Source organism: Ammospiza caudacuta, chromosome 7 (genome assembly GCF_027887145.1).
Source record: "Ammospiza caudacuta isolate bAmmCau1 chromosome 7, bAmmCau1.pri, whole genome shotgun sequence".
Taxonomy (NCBI): Eukaryota; Metazoa; Chordata; class Aves; order Passeriformes; family Passerellidae; genus Ammospiza; species Ammospiza caudacuta.
Window position 1 is genome coordinate 47,692,884 of NC_080599.1, and position 20,951 is coordinate 47,713,834.

General features: G+C 51.5%; 1 protein-coding gene across 1 annotated transcript; it reads left to right on the forward strand.

Moving 5' to 3' along the window:
* Positions 1-1,712: 1,712 nt before the first annotated feature.
* On the forward strand, positions 1,713-18,328 carry ANKRD13C (ankyrin repeat domain 13C). The gene is made up of 13 exons (XM_058808596.1): positions 1,713-2,019; positions 6,352-6,393; positions 7,816-7,920; positions 8,872-8,957; positions 9,946-9,991; positions 10,702-10,768; positions 12,038-12,182; positions 12,888-13,019; positions 13,747-13,908; positions 14,599-14,678; positions 15,230-15,328; positions 15,915-16,015; positions 16,797-18,328. Exons 1-13 carry the CDS (start codon positions 1,713-1,715, stop codon positions 16,925-16,927), a joined length of 1,503 nt encoding a protein of 500 aa, XP_058664579.1. The 3' UTR covers positions 16,928-18,328.
* Positions 18,329-20,951: the final 2,623 nt, after the last annotated feature.

Below are 20,951 nucleotides of genomic sequence, written 5' to 3' on the forward strand. Positions count from 1 at the left end.
CCCTCTCCTCAGGATGCGGTTGCTGGGACGGATCCCCGATCCCTCCTCCCCTCAGGATGCGGTTGTTGGGACGGATCCCTAATCCCTCCTCCCATCAGGATGCGGTTGTTGGGACCGATCCCCGATCCCTCCCCTCAGGATGCGGTTGTTGGGATCGATCCCCGATCCCTCCCCTCAGGATGTGGTTGTTGGGACGGATCCCTAATCCCTCCTCCCCTCAGGATGCGGTTGCTGGGATCGATCCCCGATCCCTCCCCTCAGGATGCGGTTGTTGGGACGGATCCCTAATCCCTCCTCCCCTCAGGATGCGGTTGCTGGGATCGATCCCCGATCCCTCCCCTCAGGATGCGGTTGTTGGGATCGATCCCCGATCCCTCCTCCCCTCAGGATGCGGTTGCTGGGATCGATCCCCGATCCCTCCTCCCCTCAGGATGCGGTTGTTGGGATCGATCCCCGATCCCTCCCCTCAGGATGCGGTTGTTGGGATCGATCCCCGATCCCTCCCCTCAGGATGCGGTTGTTGGGATCGATCCCCGATCCCTCTCCTCAGGATGCGGTTGTTGGGATCGATCCCCGATCCCTCCCCTCAGGATGCGGTTGTTGGGATCGATCCCCGATCCCTCTCCTCAGGATGCGGTTGCTGGGATCGATCCCCGATCCCTCTCCTCAGGATGCGGTTGTTGGGATCGATCCCCGATCCCTCCCCTCAGGATGCGGTTGCTGGGACCGATCCGCGATCCCTCCCCTCAGGATGCGGTTGTTGGGATCGATCCCGGATCCCGTCCCACAGGATGCGGTTGATGGGACCGATCCCCGATCCCTCCTCCCCTCAGGATGCGGTTGCTGGGATCGATCCTCGATCCCTCCTCCCCTCAGGATGCGGTTGTTGGGATCGATCCCCGATCCCTCCCCTCAGGATGCGGTTGCTGGGATCGATCCTCGATCCCTCCTCCCCTCAGGATGCGGCTGTTGGGATCGATCCCCGATCCCTCTCCTCAGGATGCGGTTGTTGGGATCGATCCCCGATCCCTCCCCTCAGGATGCGGTTGCTGGGATCGATCCCCGATCCCTCTCCTCAGGATGCGGTTGTTGGGACCGATCCCCGATCCCTCTCCTCAGGATGCGGTTGTTGGGATCGATCCCCGATCCCTCCCCTCAGGATGCGGTTGCTGGGATCGATCCTCGATCCCTCCTCCCCTCAGGATGCGGTTGTTGGGATCGATCCTCGATCCCTCCTCCCCTCAGGATGCGGTTGTTGGGATCGATCCCGGATCCCGTCCCACAGGATGCGGTTGCTGGGATCGATCCCCGATCCCTCCCCTCAGGATGCGGTTGCTGGGACGGATCCCTAATCCCTCCTCCCCTCAGGATGCGGTTGTTGGGATCGATCCCGGATCCCGTCCCACAGGATGCGGTTGCTGGGACCGATCCCCGATCCCTCCTCCCCTCAGGATGCGGTTGCTGGGACCGATCCCCGATCCCTCCTCCCCTCAGGCCGTCCCCGTTGGGCGGATCCCGCCCCGCCCCTCCCGGTCACTCCGTGGCTCCTCCCGCGCGCTCTCTCGGTGCGGCGCAGTCTCGCGAGAGCGGCGGCCGAAGATGGCGGCGCGGAGCCGAGGCCCGTGAGGCGCGGGCGGAGCTGCGGCCGCTCCGGGGGCTCCGGGCGGGACCGGCCCCGCGGGCTCCGAGCGCTGCGGGCGCTCCCGCCGGCCATGACCGGCGAGAAGCTCCGCTCGCTGCGCAGGGACCACAAGCCCAGCAAGGAGGACGGGGACCTGCTGGCGGCCGGCGAGGACGAGGCGGCCGCGGCGCCCGGGGGCGCCTTCACGGGCGGGAAGGGCGGGCGGGCCGGGGGGCACCGCGGGCCCGGCGCTCACCGGCACCGCCCGCCGGCCCGGGCCGCCTCCGCCGGGCCCGAGCGCGGCCCCTTCCCCGTGCACGAGTGCGTGTTCAAGGGGGACGTGCGGCGGCTCTCGGCGCTCATCCGCACGCAGGGCATCGCCCAGAAGGACAGTCACGGTGAGCGGGACGCACCGGGGAACCGGGGCTCGGGCCGCGTCCCGGCGGGGCGGGAGATGCGGATGCTGGACCGGGGAATAGGGAATTCCTTGGGAGTTTCATAAGGGTGGGTGAATACCCTGTAGGAAGGGTTGTGGACAAGGGATGGAGTGACTGGCCAAGGGGGATGGCTTCCACTGACGGGAGGCAGGGATGGATGGGATGCTGGGAAGGGATTCTTCCCTGGCGGGGTGCTGAGGCCCTGGCACAGGGTGCCCAGAGCAGCTGTGGCTGCCCCTGGATCCCTGGCAGTGCCCAAGGCCAGGCTGGACAGGGCTTGGAGCATCCTGATTCAGTGGAAGGTGTCTCTGGCATGGCAGGGATGGGCTTTAAGGTCCATTCGAAACCATTCCGTAATTCCATGATTTTCGTAATATGAATGAGCACTGTGAGCTCCAGTACCAGCACTGTGCTGGCAGAGCTGCCTCTGAGCAGGTGTTGCTCTGTGTCCAAGACCCCACTGCATTTAAAAGATTTGTTCTTTTTTAGGGTGTCTGAGCTGTCACCCGTTTGCTTTGGGGGATGCTGAGTTGTTCCTTTGGCTGTTGGCAGAGCAGTTTTTGATATTTCCCCGGGCTACAAAGATCAACCCTTTTTTCCCCTTTCTTTTTAAATGCTGTGGCTCTGGATTTTGAGAGAGTTGTTCTCAGCTGCTCCTCTGCAAATGCCTTGTCCACAGCAGTGTCAGCGACAGAGATGGAATCTGATCCCTGTGCTGCTCTGAAATTTGTAAATATTGAATGTCTTGCCAGGACATTTCAAAACGTTTTAATTTGGAGGATATTTTATGCTGTTAACAAATAAATCAGCCTGGGGGATCAGCTTGACCTTCGTGGTTGGTTCTAATCTCTATTTCAATAGCCGTTTGGAGAGTAACATGATCCATTTCTGCTGGAGAACTCCCAGTTCCACGTGTGCGGTGTCTGAGAAGTTGTGATAAAGAGCAGGCTTGTGTTGTGTTTCTGATAAGGAGATGGGCTTTGCTTCACTGTGGTCTGGAAATTCGAAGGGAGCACGAAGGTGAAGGATCTCCGGGGCTGGCACGGTGGCAGGAACGATGGAGTTGGGGGTTCCAGCTGTGTCTGTGGTGGCACTGGAAGGCAGCTGAGGGCTGCAGGGTAGCACAGGGCTCAGCTCCCAGCCAGGATGGGCAGGAGTGTTCCCTACAGCTGGCACAGCGCTTTCCTAAGGGCAGAGCTCCAAATCCAGCTACAGATCTGTTTATCCTGCCACCTTCATTCCAGCAAATCCTGCTAGAATGAAAGCAGCAGACTTGGGGAGGAATTTTCCCACTTTCTCTATTCCTGCTGCTGCTTCTCCTGTTCCTCCTCCAGTTCCCCTTCAAGCAGCTCAGCAGCAGCAGCAGCTCCAAATTTTTCCTTGAAGGCACTTCCTGATCTCTCTTTGCTGTGCTGTCACCCTCAGTGTGTATCTCACACATTGATTCCATCCTTTTTGGATCCATATATAAATCTCTAATTAAGATCTCCCTGCTTTCCCAGCTCTGTGCAGAGTTGGGACACTTTGGGGATCTCTGACTCATCATCTTCCTCCAAGTTTTTACTTGAACTATTCAAAAAAAAACACCCACAACAAACCTCTTGATGGTTTGACATTCCAAAGGCCTGAGTAACATTTCCCTGTTATTGTTTTCTTCCTGCCTGTTTCCATCTGTCACTTGTTTACACACACTGGAACTGGGAATAATTTGGGGGACACTCCAGCTGATGATTTGCTCAGAAATAAGCCAGAGGAATCCAGGGATGTGCTAAAGGATTGGACAGAGGGGAGAGAGAATTTATTGTTAATAATCCAGGCCTGTTTTAGTGTTGGTTCAGTGCAGGAAAGCCAAATCCTGTGGAATGGGAGACTCCTGCTGTTCTGCTAAAAGCAATTGAGTGTTAATTGAGTGCCTCCCCAGCTTCCCAAATTAACCTCCAAATCACTGCCCAGAGGAAGGCCGGTGTCATTATTCCCAAACAATGAGTTTCCTGGGAGAAGCCTGTAGCTACACCTAGTAGATAACTTCCAGCTTTATTATAACATGCATTTAAGAGCTTAAATCCTGAACAGACAAATCCTCTTGCTGGAAAACAGCCCTGGCTCCCTGTGGGTGGGCAGGTACCTCAGCAGAGGTGAAAGGCCACACGTGTGTGGGGACAGGTGCTGTGTTTGAGGTGTGGTGTTGGGTCAGCAGGCTTTGTTTGCCCACCTGGATGGGCACAGGCAGGATTCCAGGAGCTGCTGGAGCACTGATTTCTTGGGAAAGGGGGCTGTGGCTGTGCTGGGCACTGCTGAGGCCCCACCTCAAATCCTGGGGTCAGTTCTGTGGCCTTCATTCCAAAAAAGACCCTGAGGGGCTGGAGCATGTCTGGGGCAGGAAATGGAGATGGGCAGGGGCTGCAGAATCCCTGAGGAGCTGGGCAGGGGCTGCAGAATCCCTGAGGAGCTGGGCAGGGGCTGCAGAATCCCTGAGGAGCTGGGCAGGGGCTGCAGAATCCCTGAGGGAGCTGGGCAGGGGCTGCAGAATCCCTGAGGAGCTGGGCAGGGGCTGCAGAATCTCTGAGGAGCTGGGCAGGGGCTGCAGAATCCCTGAGGAGCTGGGCAGGGGCTGCAGAATCCCTGAGGGAGCTGGGCAGGGGCTGCAGAATCCCTGAGGAGCTGGGCAGGGGCTGCAGAATCCCTGAGGAGCTGGGCAGGGGCTGCAGAATCTCTGAGGAGCTGGGCAGGGGCTCAGCCTGGAGCAGAGGAGGCTCAGGGGCCCTTGTAGCTCTGCACAGCTCCTGACAGGAGGGCACAGCCATGGGTCAGTCAGGGAACAGGGACAGGAGGAGAGGGAATGGCCCCAAGTTCTGTCAGGGGAGAACTGGGCTGGACATCAGCAGGAATTCCCCATGGAAAGGGGGGTCCATGGGAAGGCTCTGGAACTGCCCAGGGAGGGTTGCAGTGCCCATCCCTGGAGGTGCCCAAGGAAGGGCTGGATGTGGCACCCAGTGCTGGTGACAAGGTGGGAATTGGGCACAGCTTGGACTTGGTGATCCTTCAGGGCTTTTCCACCCTCACCATTCCTGTGACTCCGTGATTTTATGACAATGTTTCCCCTTGGGTCAGGTGATTGGCATTTCCTGGGCACTCAGTGTGGCTCCCTCTCAGACCTGCTCCTCAGGAAGGTTATTTGCACACCCTGGCAGAGCCTGGCAGCGTCCAGGACTCCCAGTGCTGTGCTCCCAGATGTTGGAGCAGCTATTAATAGCAGCAGGAGCTGAGCTGGGTCAGTGTATAATGAGCTGGGCTGTGGCTGCCTGGGCTGCTGCCAGTGTCCTGCAAGGATGAGATGCAGGACACCTTGAACAGCCCTGTCAGCCCTCCTGGGCAGGCAGGACAGAGCTCCCTCCCATCTCCATCTGAATTCCCCTGATGCTGCAGGGTGCTGGCATTCCTGTGGCAGCCTCTCCAGATGTGCAGCACACCCTCTGCACAGAGCAGGTTCTTCCTGCTGACAAAATGGGAGTTAGAGAACAGCTCTCAGCCGAGTGTGTGTGTTAGAATTGCACAAAAAATTTGTTTTCCAGCATTTTTTTCTCTTGACTGCTCTAAGAAGATGTTTAAATGTACAAAATACAGTTAAATGGAAGAACTTTACATCCTTAAGCTGCCTGAATAAATGGTGTCATGAGCCTGGTAGCAGCAATAATCCAGGAAAAACAGCTCTGGGTGCCTCACAGTGAATATTTAACAACACAAATACCACCTGTGTCACGAGCATCACCAGGAAAATGGGGACAGCTTTGAGAGGCTGCTGCTATCTCCAAAGCTTTCTTTGGAAACAGCCAAAAGGCAGCTTTGTAGTGAAGGTGCTGTTCCTTCTCAATATGCCCAGTACTGTAGTTGTAAAAAATGAGTACTCAGTCTTTGAAATATTAATAAAACAGGCTGTTAAATTTTTAATCAGTATCATATCTGTGAGTAGCTTTTAACCCAGATATGTCAGGCTGGGAAGGGATCAGACCCTTCAGCTTGTGGGGAGCACTGGGGTTGTGTCTTTCTCAAAGACACCTCTGGACCTCTTTGTCTGGAGTGAGTTTCAAGATATCATTAAAAACCCTCTCTTGGCCCATGAAATGTGTCTCAATATATTTATTTTGACAATCACAATCCAAGCAAATGTCACTCCTCTGGTGGGTGTTGCTGTGTTCCTGGGTTAGAGCAGGAACTGCAGTTTCCTAAGGAAGGGATTGCAATGGATTCTGCTGACTTTCATCTCATCTCTTTTATTTCTGTGGTTTCTCTTAGGAAACACTCCTTTACATCTTGCTGTGATGTTGGGACATAAAGGTGGGTAGAACCATTTGTTTTGTTACCTTTTCAGCGATCCTGAAGATTTGGGGGCAAGAGGAAAAAAGGGGTTTTTCCCTTTCCTGAGTGTGAGCTTGTGTTTCAAGCTAGTGAGGTTTTCTGGGAGGAAGATGCCACATGGATTTGGAGAAGAAGAGTGGGAAAGGAAATCTGAACTTTATTCCCAGAATTCCACCTAACCCTGCCCTCTGGCAGTGGGAAGCCATTCCCCCTTTCCTGTCTCCTCTTGTCCCCAGCCCCTCTGCAGCTCTCCTGGAGCCCCTTCATGCCCTGCCAGGGTCTCTGAGCTCTCTCTGGAGCCTTCTCCCCTGCAGCTGAGCACCCCCAGCTCTCCCAGCCTGTTTATTGAACTGGAAATGGAATCTGGCTGGAGATTCCAAGCTGATTTGCCTGCTCCCTGCAGAGTGATGTTGTTGTCCTGGGCACTGTTTAAGGAGCCATAAAAATCCCTGGGTGTCTTGGCTGGGTTAGTCAGGGCCTTTGTTTATCCCACAGGAGACAGTTTGTTCAGCAGGGAGGGATCTCTTCCTCCCCGGCCACTCAGCCTGCACTGACTCACAGCTGCTGCATCTGGAATGACCAGTGCAGTTTCCTGTGGCACCTGTGGCAGGAAAATAACCCAGGAAGTCCTGTCCTGGTGATGAGACAGCTGGGCCCTGCTGCATCACCTCCAGACAGCTCAGGGTGGCTTTAGTGACATGTGCTGAGGTTTCCTCATGGTTGGAAGCTGCAGAACCATTCCAAGGAGCACATGGGAGCACTGAAACCCTCCTTGCTTCCTTCAGTTTTCCACCATCATGTCCACCTGTGGATGGGGAATGCAGCTGTTGGTTCCACACCTGCTCTGAGGCTTTCCTCAGAGGTGCCTGTTTGCCCTCCTTAAATCCAGATTCCCCAGGATGTTGTGGCACACAGGGATGTGTTGGTGCCTCAGGCTCCTCTGCCTCCCCTGTACCTGATGGGAGTTACCCCAAATCCGTGTCCCCGTGATCCATTCACCCCCTGGAGAGGGATGAAGGCCCTGAGGTATCTCTGCTTTGTGTGTGCAGCAGAGAGAGCTGATGTCATGCATTAAATATAAATATCCTTGTTCCATGGTGGTGTGTGTATCTGACATGCAGAAATATTATAAAAAGCAAACTCCACGTAGCAGGAGGGACAAGTCTCTTCAGTGTTATATAATTGGTGGCTGATCACCAATTATTTTTAGTGATAATATTGAACAGGGAAGTGCTGGAAGTCCTTGCATAAATGGCTTTGTTTGTTAGAGTGAGTCAGAACCCAGATATGTGTTTTGATAATCTCTGTAATATCTTTGATATGAATTGCTTTGGTAGAGTTTTATCCTGACTGCTCCTGCTGCATCCTTTACTGTAAATAACTGTGGATATTTTGTTCCAGAATGTGCCCACCTGCTTTTAGCCCATAATGCTCCAGTAAAGGTGAAAAACGCTCAGGGATGGAGCCCTCTGGCCGAAGCCATCAGCTATGGAGACAGACAGATGAGTAAGCACGTCTTCATTCATCCCAGTTTGCCAGTTAATCCCAAACTGGGGCTCATTCAGAGCAGGAAAGCAGAGCTCTCAAGCTGGGTTATTTTCCCACAGCCCTCTTTCAGCTCTCTGAAGGGTTTCTCTTAATCAGCTGAACATTTTATATCTGAACATGATCAGGCACATCCATTTCCTTGATAAGAAATTGCACTGGGTTACATAAGCAAGCTGTTAACTCTGCTCAGACTGAGGGCATTGGGAGAGCTCTGCACGAGCATGTTCTGGGTTTGGAATGGCAGGGACGGGATCCAGATGGATCTGGGCTGGGTGGGATCATCTCCTTGGCCTGCTCCCTGTGGTCACAGGCTTGTTTATGTGTCAGTTGCCAGTGGGATGTGGCTTTTAGGCTGCATCTCAACAGTCCAGTGGGAAAATGTAATTTATATGTTATGTATTATTCAAATATTGTTTATTCACCTCAGACATGGAGTAGCAAAAGGAAATTATTCTGCTGCTACTCACTGGTGGATGTTAATAGTATTTGGTATTACCATGTGTGGTGGTGCATTCCTATAGCAGAAAACTCACCACATATTGCACATATAAATATATTATTAATATATTAATGCACTACTTTATAATCTACCAACAGCATTCTCTTGTCAGCTCCTCACTATTGATTTTCTCAGTGGAGTAGATGTTACTCAGTATATTTGTATCCACATATTTACTAATACCTGTGTACAAACCCTCTTGACATGATTCTATAGTTAATTTTACAAACAATTATTGAGGCTTTCCTTCCTGGGGTGATCTGAGCAGGTTAACGTGCAGTTCCTGTAGCTGGGATTAATTCCTCAGGTCTGATGAAATGTTCCATTGCATTATTGGGTTTAAGACCTCAAGTAAGACACTCACCTGTAATTACCAAACAACCAGAGTTCATGGATTAATTCCTGTGTAGTTTCAGCACTCCTGAGGAAGCTCAAGCAGCAGTCCAGGGAAAGTGTTGAAGAGAAGCGACCTCGGTTATTAAAAGCCCTGAAAGAGGTGAGTTGTGCTGACAAAACCAGATGGGTGGAAAGCAGTGACTTGTGCTCTGAGTATGGACACTCTGGAAAACTGCCAGCAAGTTTTTTCCATGTTTTTACCAATCTTCTGCTCTTAAAAGCAATCTTGGCTCTGTTTTAAGCCAGAATTATATTTATTTTAAGGTCATACTTCCTTTCAACTTCTAGAAATTCAAATATAAGGTTTGTGTAAGGCAGACCTGCTCATCATCATTGCAATCTCAGAGTTAAAGGATCTATTTCATTAGATTTTTAAAACTTTCTTAAATCTTGTATCAGTGAATAATTTCCTGGTGTGTTCAGTCCCCAAATCCCCTTGCCCAGTGCTGGAGGAGATTTTTGGTTTCATTCTCCATCAGCACCCAGCAGCCAGTTCCCCTTGGGCACAGTGAAATATTGCTCAGTTTGGGGACAGCAGTTTGTAGAAGCCCAGTTATTTCTCAGAAGTTCATTAACTTGTCCCTGTGGAGGCTGAGCTGTGTTGTGATCCCTGAGCACCTCGTGCTGGGTTGGCTCTGGCTCACACGTGCTCTGACCTGATGACTTCAGCACATTTCCACGAGGCCACTGGCAATTGGTCTTTGCAACACTCCTGCCTGAAACTTGACTCATTAATTATTGTATAATTAATTCTAATTCTGTGGGATTGATGGGATCAATCAAAGCAAGCAGAGAGCTCCATAGGTGCTTTTTAAACACGTTTCCAATAAATCTTTTGCAATCCAGGGCTTGATAGTTGACCTAGTATTAAGAAATTATTAAAAATGTGAGTTCAGATGAGTTACATCATTTTGTCATTATTGATTCTGCTGCAGCTAAAGCTTCAGTGATGTTCAAGTTCAGTACAAATTCAAGTACAACATTAGAGAAAGTTTTCTTTGCCAAACACAACTTCTGCCTGTCTTCCAGCAAATTTTACAGTTTCTTAGCCTGAAAGGCTTGTTAACACATTCTTCTTTTCTTCTCAGCTAGGTGACTTCTATCTAGAGCTTCACTGGGATTTTCAAAGTTGGGGTGAGTGCTTCCATGTCCCTTCCCCAGGGAGATAATGCAATCAGCCTGCAGCACACTTGTTCTGTGCTTTGTGCTGGAACAGCCACAGTGCTTGGGATCTCAGTGCTGAGGAAAGGACACACAACTTTTTCAAGATTTAGTTTTGCTTACTCACTTTTGGAGCTGAATTCTCTTCTCCAGTGACTCACTAAGGAGGGGAGGTAGCTCTTTGTTTTAAGAACCTGGGCCATGGCAGTGGGTGGGATGGGGATGATCCTTAAGGTCCCCCCAATCCAAACCAGTCTGGACTTCCATGATTTTATGTGTTTTATTAATTTAATAATTAGTATTAATACCTTGGATCATTTTTATGCTTGTGGCTGGTCTGCTTTAATTGGAACCAGGCTTTCTTTCCCTTGGTGCATTACATAAACTGTTAAATCCCAGAATTCAAATTATGAACAGCCACAGTTATTAGGATTTGTAAATGGTTTACCTGTGATGGAAATACAAATTCTGTCTGATATTGGAAGCAGGGTATGCAATTACAATTACAAAAAAATCAATTTTATCAAATAGAAATACCCCTGATGTTGTGTTTGATTGAGATGTTGGAAAATGCTGTATTTTCATTAAAACACATCCAGAATCAGACTGATTGAATAGCTTTAATGGGAATACTTTGCAGAGGGATCTCAGTGCCCTGATTGCCTTTTCTCTCCCTCCTTTAGTGCCTTTACTTTCCCGAATTCTGCCTTCTGATGCATGTAAAATACACAAACAAGGTATAAATATCAGGTGAGTGCTGCTTTTGTACCCAAATACTTCTGTGCCAGGGCAAAGCTGGATCCCAGTGAGCCTGAATCCCTGAGGAGCCTGGGCTCATCCATGGCACAGCACTGAGCCTTGCGATTTCAGGCTCTCTGATTATCTGTTGAGCTGAATGTAACTTAAATATAGAGCAAGAGCAGTTCAGCTGGATAAGGCTTTATCTACCAGATGTGCCAGTGAAAAACAGGGATTGGGTATTTATAACACAATTGCAAATAAATTCCAGTATTTCCTGGAGAAGTGTTGCTGCTCCAGTCTCTACTTAAAAAAAAAAAAAAAACAAAAAAAACAACCGAAAAAGTGATATAATTTCTCTCTTTAAGGTGTTTAATGTGACAAATTCACAAACTCAGTAGGGGATTTCAGGAGTCTCTCTGAGCTCAACTCTTTTTAGTTTGGAACCAAATGTATTTTCTGGCATTTTCTTTAGGGTCCAAAATTTAAAACAGAGAGGCAAGAATATGATCCTGGAGATTCAATCTGTAGAAATTTTTGTTGTATTGAAGGGGCAGCTTGGGTCTGTAAAGTGAATTTTTAGCTGAAGTTTGAGTCTGGGATTGTTGCTTTCCTTCTCATTTCTGAATGCTCTGCCTGTATGAGGCATGAACTGAGGGGAAATAGATAAATACAGGTTTTTCCTTGGAATCAGAGGCAAATCTATGAGGAGTTTTAATCCCTCACCACTTTAGAGTTGAAGTTACCCAGCTGAGGTTCTTTAACCACCTCTTTATGAGAAATAAATGCTCTGGCAATAGTGGACATGAATTACTACAGACATCCATGGCCTCAGGTCCATCTTCTTCCAGTTACTCAGGTCTGCAGGCGCATGTCTTTGGTGTTGGTGAGGGAGAGAAATAGAAATAGCAATGAAAATAAATAAAATTTTAAAAAATGAGTTTGTTTCTGAGTCCTCTTCAGATTTTGGGTCATGTCCCAGTGTCGTTATTCAAGTCAGGACCCTGCTGAGGAGTTGTTTCTCAGTGTGTAGCACTGAATAGATTATCTCCCCCTCCCCTCCTCATGCTGGCAGTATTAAATACAATTTTCTGAAGAGAACTTCACTTTTATAGCAATTTTTTGCCGATTTCTGCATCCAGGCCTCACTTATGAAATCCTATGAAAACTCAGCCCTTCATGTGTTTGTTTGCCATTAAAAAATGCACTTTCCTGCTTGAAAGCTGAATTTCCTCCAGCATTTGTGGGTAATTTTTGTGACATTTGGGGTTGTTTTCACAGGCTGGACACAACTCTGATAGACTTTACTGACATGAAGTGCCAACGAGGGGATTTAAGCTTCATTTTTAACGGTGACGCCGCACCCTCCGAATCTTTTGTAGTTTTAGACAATGAGCAAAAAGTTTACCAGCGAATACACCACGAGGTAAAGCTCTGGGAAGGGGGTGGGACACATCCCAGGCTCTTTTGGGAATGTGTCAAACAGAATTTGCCTCAGAAACACCCAAAGAGCTGCAAAGCAAAGAATTTTTACCTCAGTTCTTCCAATTTGAGCTGTGAAGGTGAAATCAAATTTTGTGAGGGAAGCCAGCTTTGAATCCAGATTTCTGGTTGAGGAGAAGCTGGAATGGGAATGGACTGGAAAGATGTGGTTTAAATTATGATGTGCTGCTTTTCATCTTTCCACTGGGCTCAACTCAGCTGTCCTCAGGTGGATTTTCAGATCTGTTCCCACTGCTTTGCATCCTTTTAGTCACTCCATGGCCAGTTCAGCTGATAACAGTGTGAGGGTCTGACTCACTGGACCCCCTGTAATTAGTCAAGTCTTTAATTACAGTTTTATCCCCCAATCACTTAAGCAGATGGATTATTGACTGTGGAAAGGGTGTGGCTGCTGAGCTGCTGCATAAATCCCATTGGGATGCTTTATTCACATTAATATTCAAGATTAAACTATTTGGAAACCATTTGGCCAGAGGTTTTATAAACCCACTTGAAAATGCAGGAAATGCTGCTTCTGGGAAAAGATCCAAAGGACAAGGCTTATGCATTTGTGTTTATTGGTGTCTCTTTAGAGGAAGCAATCGTTGTTTGCTGAGTTCTGCTGAGTATTTTGGAATTTTTCTTCCAGGAATCTGAGATGGAGACAGAAGAGGAGGTTGACATTTTGATGAGCAGTGATATTTACTCTGCCACCTTATCCACCAAATCCATCACGTTCACACGGGCCCAGACTGGGTGGCTCTTCAGGGAGGACAAAACTGTGAGTGAGGGGGGCTCAGAGCTGCTGCTGGGCAGGAGGGAGGAGGGAAAGGCACTGCAGGAAGCACTGGGGCAGATTCCTGGAGAAACTCTGGCTGCCCCTGGATCCCTGGCAGTGCCCAGGCCAGGCTGGACAGGGCTTGGAGCAGCCTGGGATGGTGGAAGGTGTCCCTGCCATGGCAGGGAGCTGGAATGGGGTGGGCTTTGAGGTCCCTTGTGGCACCGACCAATCCAGGATTCTGGAAGGATAAGGGGTGCTGGACAAAGGAAAAATCCCTGTCCCCGTATCCCAAATGAGCACAAATTCATTTCATGTGGAATCTCTCTGCTGGACTGCCTTCAGCAGGGAAAACAAGGAAGAAGGATTCTGTAGCTGTTGGGCAGGGGGAGGACAGACTGTGCTTGTGCTGGGAATGGTTTTGTTCCAGGAGGCTCTGATCTCTGCAGGTGGTTCCAGGGAGTGCAGGAAGGATTCTGTGTGCTCCTGCTGGAGAAAGGCAGGGATGGGAGTGCTCTGGAAAGGGATTTCACTCAAATTATTCAACAATCTCTGTCTTAAAGCTTCCCTGCATAAGAAGTACCTGTTCCTGTGCCAGCCCGTGTGGGGGGCTGGAGGAATTCTGGCTCAATCCCCAGGTTCCCTTATTGCCATTATTTGATACGCAAGAATCAAAATGTTAGTATTTTATCTTCTGTGAGTCATTAATGTCCCGATTCCTTTCGTGCAGGAAAGAGTAGGAAACTTCCTGGCAGATTTCTACTTGGTGAATGGACTGGTGTTGGAATCCAGGAAAAGAAGGGAACATCTCAGTGAGGAGGACATCCTTCGGAATAAAGCGATCATGGAGAGCCTGAGCAAAGGGGGAAACCTCATGGAGCAGAATTTTGAGGTATAGTTGATTAACTTAACTTTGCCCAGGATGTGGGAGAATAATCTTGAACACCACTCCTCGTGGTGCAAAATACATAGATAATGTTTTTATTTTCTTTTGATTGGCATAATCTAAAAATCACAAACATGACCCACAAGTATAATTTTGGTGATGCATTAATGAATTAGCCTGATTAGTGCACACAGGGAGGGATTTCTGTGGTTACATTGGGTATTCAGCCTTAATTTGTCTCTTAGAAGAGATGAGGGGTTTGGCTGTGGCAAATCAACTGCGGATTCTTTTAGGCCCAATGTCGATTGTTGGGAATGAAAGGGAAGCCAGAAAGGCAATCGTGCTCCTTTGAGCTTCATTAAAATGGGAGGAAGCCTGTGATTAGCACCAGGAAATCAAGAGCTCTTCAGAAAGAGCCAGGCTTCAGCTGGGAGCACACACAGAGCTTTTAAAGTGATTAATTTATTTCTGTGTGAGCTGGAGCTGCTGCCTTGGCACTCGGAGCCCCGAATTAACTCGTTATGGGGGAGCAGCACAGCCCAGTCCTAGAGAAAGGGCCCATGGGGGCTGAGAGCAGGGGCTGGCTGAGCAGGGCAGGCTGTGGCTGTGTTTGGAGCTGGGGGCAGCTCCAGGTGGGAATGGCAGCAGGAGGGAAGGGGGGCAGGAGCTCTGAGCTGAGCTGTGCTTGTCCCACAGCCCGTGCGCCGGCAGTCGCTGACGCCGCCGTCCCCCAACACCATCTCCTGGGAGGAGTACATCTCTGCAGAGAGTGGCAAGTGAGTGCTGCTGGGCCTGCCCGGGCTTCCAGGGACCCCTCTGCATCCCTGGCAGGGGGCTGGGGGTCTCTGGGGGTTTTGGGTTCTCCACTTGGTGGGTGCTGCTTGTGGGGAGGGAGGAGCGCTGGGTTTGGTGTCTCAGTGGGCTGGGAAGGGATCCTTGTGTGTGGGAGCAGTGTCAGTGCCTCAGCTACAGGCAGGGAGTCCTGGGATGCTCTGGACTGGAAGGGACCTTGAAGCCCATCCACTTCCACCCCTGCCATGGGCATTTCTGGGTAGTGGTTAATAAACACTTCCTGTAGGGTTTATTAACACTGTGTTTATGAGGAATTATTTTACTGGAGTAGTTTTCTTGGTTTTGTCCTGTCTCCTGGTTTAGCAGAGTAATCTAAATTAAGAGGTTTTTTTATCTTTGTTCTGCACAGCTTTACAATAAAGCAAACCCTTTGGGAGTAGGGATTCCTCCCTGAGGTTTTCCAACCCAAGTCTGTTTTCCTTCCTCTAAACCCACGATTGCCCTGGGAAACACTGACTTTGTCTCTCCCTCACAGAGCTCCTCACCTGGGCAGGGAGCTGGTCTGCAAGGAGAGCAAGAAAACCTTCAAAGCCACGATAGCAATGAGCCAGGAATTCCCTTTAGGAATCGAATCGTGAGTCAAAGCTCCTGGCCACGGGAGTTATTCCTGTTGGGAATGTTTTAGTGTGTTCATGAGCTGCAGAAAGAACCCTCCAGATCCCCAGGAGTGGGAGTGCGAGTGCAGTCAGGCTATTGAGCAAGGAATCCCTTAACCTGGGAGCTGCTGGCACTGGGGGAGGAGCCAAGCCCTTACCTGGCTTGATAAGTGCAGAGTTTTGGGCAGGGTTATCAGGGTTATCAGCAGCTGGTGTCTGATCCCACAGAATTCTGAAATGGTTCTCTCTGTAATAAATTTTAGCACAAAGTTGTGTCCCCTAACCCAGTGCAAAGCCAGGTCAGTTCCACATGTCCATGGAGAAAGGGGGGTGGTACCTCATCCCTCATCTCCTGTGGAAAATGAGGATAAAGAGTTGCTATCCTGGTGTTGGTTTCTTGTAATTCTGGATGTGGGGTGATCCTGATGCCCTGGGATGGAGAAGGGGGATGCTGTCATTGTCACCCTGTGTGTCCCCCGGGCCCTTTGGGTCACGTTTTCCTGTCCAGAGGGACAGGGTGTGTGTGGCAGGAGGATCTGTCACGGGCTCTGCTCTCCTTTGCAGGTTGTTGAATGTCTTAGAAGTCATTGCACCCTTCAAGCACTTTAACAAACTTAGAGAATTTGTTCAAATGAAGCTTCCACCAGGCTTTCCTGTCAAATTAGGTAAGAGCACGCAGCAGCTCCTGGGGCTTTATTTATCCAGAATTTTAGGTTGGAAAAGCCCTCTGAGTCCAACCATTCCCCAGCACTGCCAAGGCCACCACTGCCCCATGTCCCCCAGTGCCACATCTACACAACTTTGAAATCTCTTCAGGCATGGGGATGCTGGAAAACCCTTTCCAAGAGAAATTTTCCCAAATATCCAATCCAGATCGAAACATGTGCATTTATTCTTGCAATATGTTCAGAAGGTCTTTTGTGGAGTTTTGGGGAGGAACCCTCACCTAGGGGTGTGCTACTGAGAGTTCAGGAGCACAGAAGTGCTGGGGCCTTGCTCCAAGGGCAGTGGGATGTGCTGGATTATTCCTGCATATGGGGAGGATCTCAGGTGTGGAGTATTTTGTAACATTCCTGTGTTTCCTTTTCTTCAGGGATTACTGGGGATAGATTGATTTAAAGTGAAAAATAGAAAACTATTGCACTTGTAACAGATGGAAATGTCTGAGGTCAGCTTACTCATGGGATAGATGATCCCAGAAGCAGTAGCCCCTTTGCTAAGGATGCAGGGTTCTGGAGCTGCAGGGAGCTGTGTGAGCCTGCCAGTTCTGCTGTATTTGCACAGCGTTCCAGAGCACTTTGGGTTGGGAATGACCTCAGATTCCAGCTCGTGCTCCCATTCCCATGGGCAGGGACACCTCCCACTATAACCCAGGCTGCTCCCAGCCTGGCAGGGGTGGGGACTGGTGGCACTCTGGCTGTCCCTGAGCGTGCCCTGTCCCCGCAGACATCCCGGTGTTCCCCACCATCACGGCCACTGTGACGTTCCAGGAGTTCCGCTACGACGAGTTCGATGACTCCATCTTCACCATTCCCGACGACTACAAGGAGGATCCCAGCCGCTTCCCGGACCTCTAGGGGGGGCTGGGAGCTCCTGGGAGCACCAGCCCGGCGTCCCAGGGCCAGGGCAGGGCCGTGGGGCACAGCAAGGGATGAACTCGTGAGCCCGCAGCCGAGGGAAGGAGCTGGCGCTGCGCTGGGCACCCAGCCCCTCCAGCCCCCGCCTCCCCGAGCCTCCTGCTGCCATCCCCTCTGGCACAGCCGCTCCTGGCTCGGAGCTGCCGCCCCAGCTGGGAGGAGCTGCTGGTTTTTAAATTTTTTACACTTGTGGTGATCCGCGAGGCACTGCTGGACCTTGGCACCGAGCTGGGGCTGGGGTGAGGCGAGCCCCCTGTCCCTCCCCTGCTCCCTGAGCTCCCAGCTCAGGCACGGAATGTTGGAATGTTGGAAGGTATCCTGGAGGAATGCCTTGGCTGTAGATGAATGCACCAAATGGGCACCACTGACACTTGGATCTCCTGCTGCACCCAGGCAGAGCCAGCCGTGCTCTGCAGGGAGCGAGGCACCTCGGCAGCGCCGGCCCAGCCCGGTGCCGTCCCTGCCTGATCCCTCCCTTCCCCTTCCCTCCCTGCTCCCTGCTCCTGCCTGGCTCCCTGGGCTGGGGGAGCCCTCCGGGGCTGCCTGGCCAGGAATGTCACTCGTTGTTTATCCTTTATTTGACCCCGCCTGGGAGAGGTGTCCCAGAGAGGCCGAGCACGGCCAGGTCAGCGTGTGGGAGCTGGGAGGGGCTCAGGCATTGCCCCTCACTGCAGGAGCAGCTCTCCCTGCACTCGGGGCCACCCTGGTGCTCACGGGCAGCTTGGGCTGCTCCCACATTCATTCCCTGCCTCTTGGTGTTTAAATCACAGAGAATCCCAGACTGGTGTGGGGTGGGGGGACCTTAAAGGTCATCTTGTGCAGCCCCCCTTCATGGATGGTTCAGTACTCCAGCTCCTCGAGCTTATTCCCATTCCCAGTTGTTCCAGTCTCCCCATCTAACAATAATCCACCTTTTGGGGGTTTGTTAGGCAAGACTTGTGCAGAAGGCTGATGGTGCTATTTGTTTGTATGAAGAAATTTAGATTCAAGTGCTGTGGTGTCATTGTACAAAAATGTAAATATTTTCCAAATTATATTCTTTGTGCACTGTAGGTAAAACTTTTTCTGGAATTCCATAGAGTTAAGGATCAAAGTTTATAATGAAGAGGATCATTGATGCTCAGTGGAGAGAACAGCTGTGCTGAGCACAAGGGACAAGGAAGGGGCTCAGCACAGGGCAAGGTGTCAGGCACACCTGAGAGCAGGGAATTCCAAACTGCTGGAATCTCTGATCCATCCCAAAGAGGCTGCTCTGGGGAGGGACAGAGAGGAGGCCCAGGGAAGCACTGTCAGCAAAGTCCAGGAGCACTGCAGTGGGAGGGTGGGGTTGGTCCTTTCCCAGCTCCTCTGTGGACCTGGGGAACAGGGAAGCACTGGGACAGGGGAGCACTGGGACAGGGGAGCACTGGGACAGGGGAGCACTGGGACAGGGGAGCAGTGCAGCTTTGTTGTTAATTCAACCTCAAATCCAAAATGAAACTTTAGGGAAAACAAGCAAAGGGAAATGACTCCTGCAGTGCCGTGTCAGGGCAGGTGTGGAGCATCCTCTGGGAATGATGGAACTTGTTCTCCCAAGTCATGATGAATTCCTGATGTGTTTCACACCTCTGGGATGAACTGGCACCGTCTGTGCTGCTCCTGGGAGCCAGGGGGGGTCCTCTGGGACAGACTGGGGATGTCTGTGGGGCTGAGCTGGAGCTTGGATTGGTGCCTGTGGGGCAGCACAGGGCTCTTCCCTCCCAGGGGTTCCCTGTCCCCTCCAGGGGTCCCTTTGGGGTGTTCTGTGTAGCTGCAGGACCTGTGCCAGGTGCCGTACAGGGCACCCCCTTCCTTGGCAATTCCAGTGGTGAGAGGTTCCTCCCCGAGGTGAATGTCAGAGCTCCCTTTGCTCAGTGGTACAGGGACATCCATGGCTTTGTGTCCTTTGCATTTTTGCTCATCCCAAATCCATCCCTGGCTCCGTGGAAGTGTTGCTGGGGCTGCGGGGCCTGGGCAGTGCAGCCACTGCTGGATCCCAGGGGGGATCCTGGCCTTGGAACTGGAAAACAAAAAGGGTTTGGGTGGCCTCCTGTGGGACTGAGGGTGCTGTGGCTCTGTCCCCTCTGGACAGCCCTGGTGGCCGCAGGGTGTGTGCCCAAAGCCCAGGGCAGGTCCTGGAAGCGTTTCCTGTGGTTCCTGTGGCCTCTGGCTGCAGACATGGGGGATTTTCACCCCCAGACAGGGCTGCTCCCTGGGACACTTCCAGGGGCTGCAGGAAGGGCTGCAGGAAGCTGCTCCTAAGGCTTGTTCTGCCTTGGAATGTGGGCACAGCTTTGGGCTGTCCTTGTGCTGGGTTATCCCAGGAACTCCAGCTGCTCCTGCTCTCCCTGTGGAGCTGAGGGATGGCAATTCCCTGCATTGTCCCCCAGCTCCCAGGGCAGCCCCCGGGCTCCCAGAGCTGCTCTCAGTACTTGTCCCTCCTCCTGGGATGTGTTTCCTGTCTGAACATTCCTGGTGAGGAGTTCTCACACGTAGGGACACCTGGGCATTCCCGATGGATGCACTGCAGGAATTCTCAGTCGGAGGGACACGGGGCTGAGCCTGTGCATCCCGAGGGGCTGCCCACGTTGAGATCCGTGTTTATACCCATGTGTTCTCCACTGAAGCCTGTTTTTGTCACGGGGTTGTGTTGAATGGACACAGGGAATGTTTGTGGGCCCGGATGTGTGTCCAGGGTGTTCCCAGCCCCAGCCTGGGGCACAGGGTCCCTCCCCTGTCCCTGGGAAATTCCTTTTCCAAGCAGCATTGATCCAGCAGAGCCTCACCTGGGCTTTGTTTTCCTGGAGGCCAGGCCAGGTGTTCAGGAGGGTTTGGTCCCTGGGAGTGAGCGCAGATCCCCGGATTGTGTCTGTGCAGCAGCTCCAGCTCGTCCCCGTGGCCTGGGAATGTCAGGGGACCAGGAGCAGCCCTGGATGCCCCAGCTGGAGTCGGTGTCCAGGGCAGGAGGAGAAGGGAGCTGGACCTGGTGGGAATCACATCCTGCTGCTCCTGCCCAGGCTGGGGCTCCCTTCCCACCACTTCTTTTTTTCCTGAGGATTTTTATGGCTCTTAAAAGACAACCAGGAATTTTGCTCAACCCAATTGCGACCTCACTGCGGAAGGATCCCGTGGGTTGTTTCTGAACCAAACTGTTCCTCTGGTCTTCCAAGCTCCTGCTCTGTCCCGTGGCAAAGGGAACACCCTGGATTTCCTCTCCGGAGCTGCTGTCCAGGCACTGCACTCCCAGCACAGCAATTCCTGTTCCTGCGTTGAGTCCGTTCGTCCCTCCCAGGTGTGTTTGTGCTGGAATCCCCCGGTTCCGTTGGTATTCCCACAGCCCTCTGTTATTTTCTGTCTCTGCTCCTGAGTTGTAATTCCTGCCAGGAGAACTGCGTTATTTAATCCGGATTAACCAATTCCTGTAATGCTGCAGTTTCACTTTTCTGTTCCTGACAGTTTGTAACTCCCATGGAAAACGAGTCAGCTCTCTTGGTTTTCCTGTCGTCCGCTCCCTGGTTTTCCCTTCCCTTCACTCATAGTCACTTTGGGTTGTATCATTGTTAGAATAAAGACCAAACTATGCTGTTGGATTTGGAAGCTGCTCCACCTGTGCAATCCAGGCTTCCCTCTCCTGTCCCGCCGGGCCTCGGCTGCGCTGCGGGAGCGGGACCGGAGGGGAGGGAACGAGCTCCTGCTGCTGCGTTCTGCAAGGGCATTTTCTTGGTCATTTTTTAAATAAAATCCTGCATTTTCATTACAGCCTCCTCTCGGCCCTCTCTGAATCCCAGGTTTTACGGGGAAAGGATGCAGGAGCGGCCCCCAGCCTCACCCGGAGCTGAGGGAGCAGATTGGGAACAGCTGCCCGGGAGGAAGGGGGGAAAAGGAGCCTGAAATTCACTGAACTCTGTTCAGTCCTTCCAGAGGTTTCAGCTCCTCCATCCAGGAA

What these genes read in the sequence shown, in the direction of transcription:
- ANKRD13C (XM_058808596.1), top strand. Translation starts at nt 1,713, where the DNA reads ATGACCGGCGAGAAGCTCCGCTCGCTGCGCAGGGACCACAAGCCCAGC. An exon ending in CTGGGATTTTCAAAGTTGGG is followed by an intron (nt 9,992 to 10,701) that starts GTGAGTGCTTCC and finishes TCCCTCCTTTAG; the next exon opens with TGCCTTTACTTTCCCGAATT. An exon ending in TCATGGAGCAGAATTTTGAG is followed by an intron (nt 13,909 to 14,598) that starts GTATAGTTGATT and finishes CTTGTCCCACAG; the next exon opens with CCCGTGCGCCGGCAGTCGCT.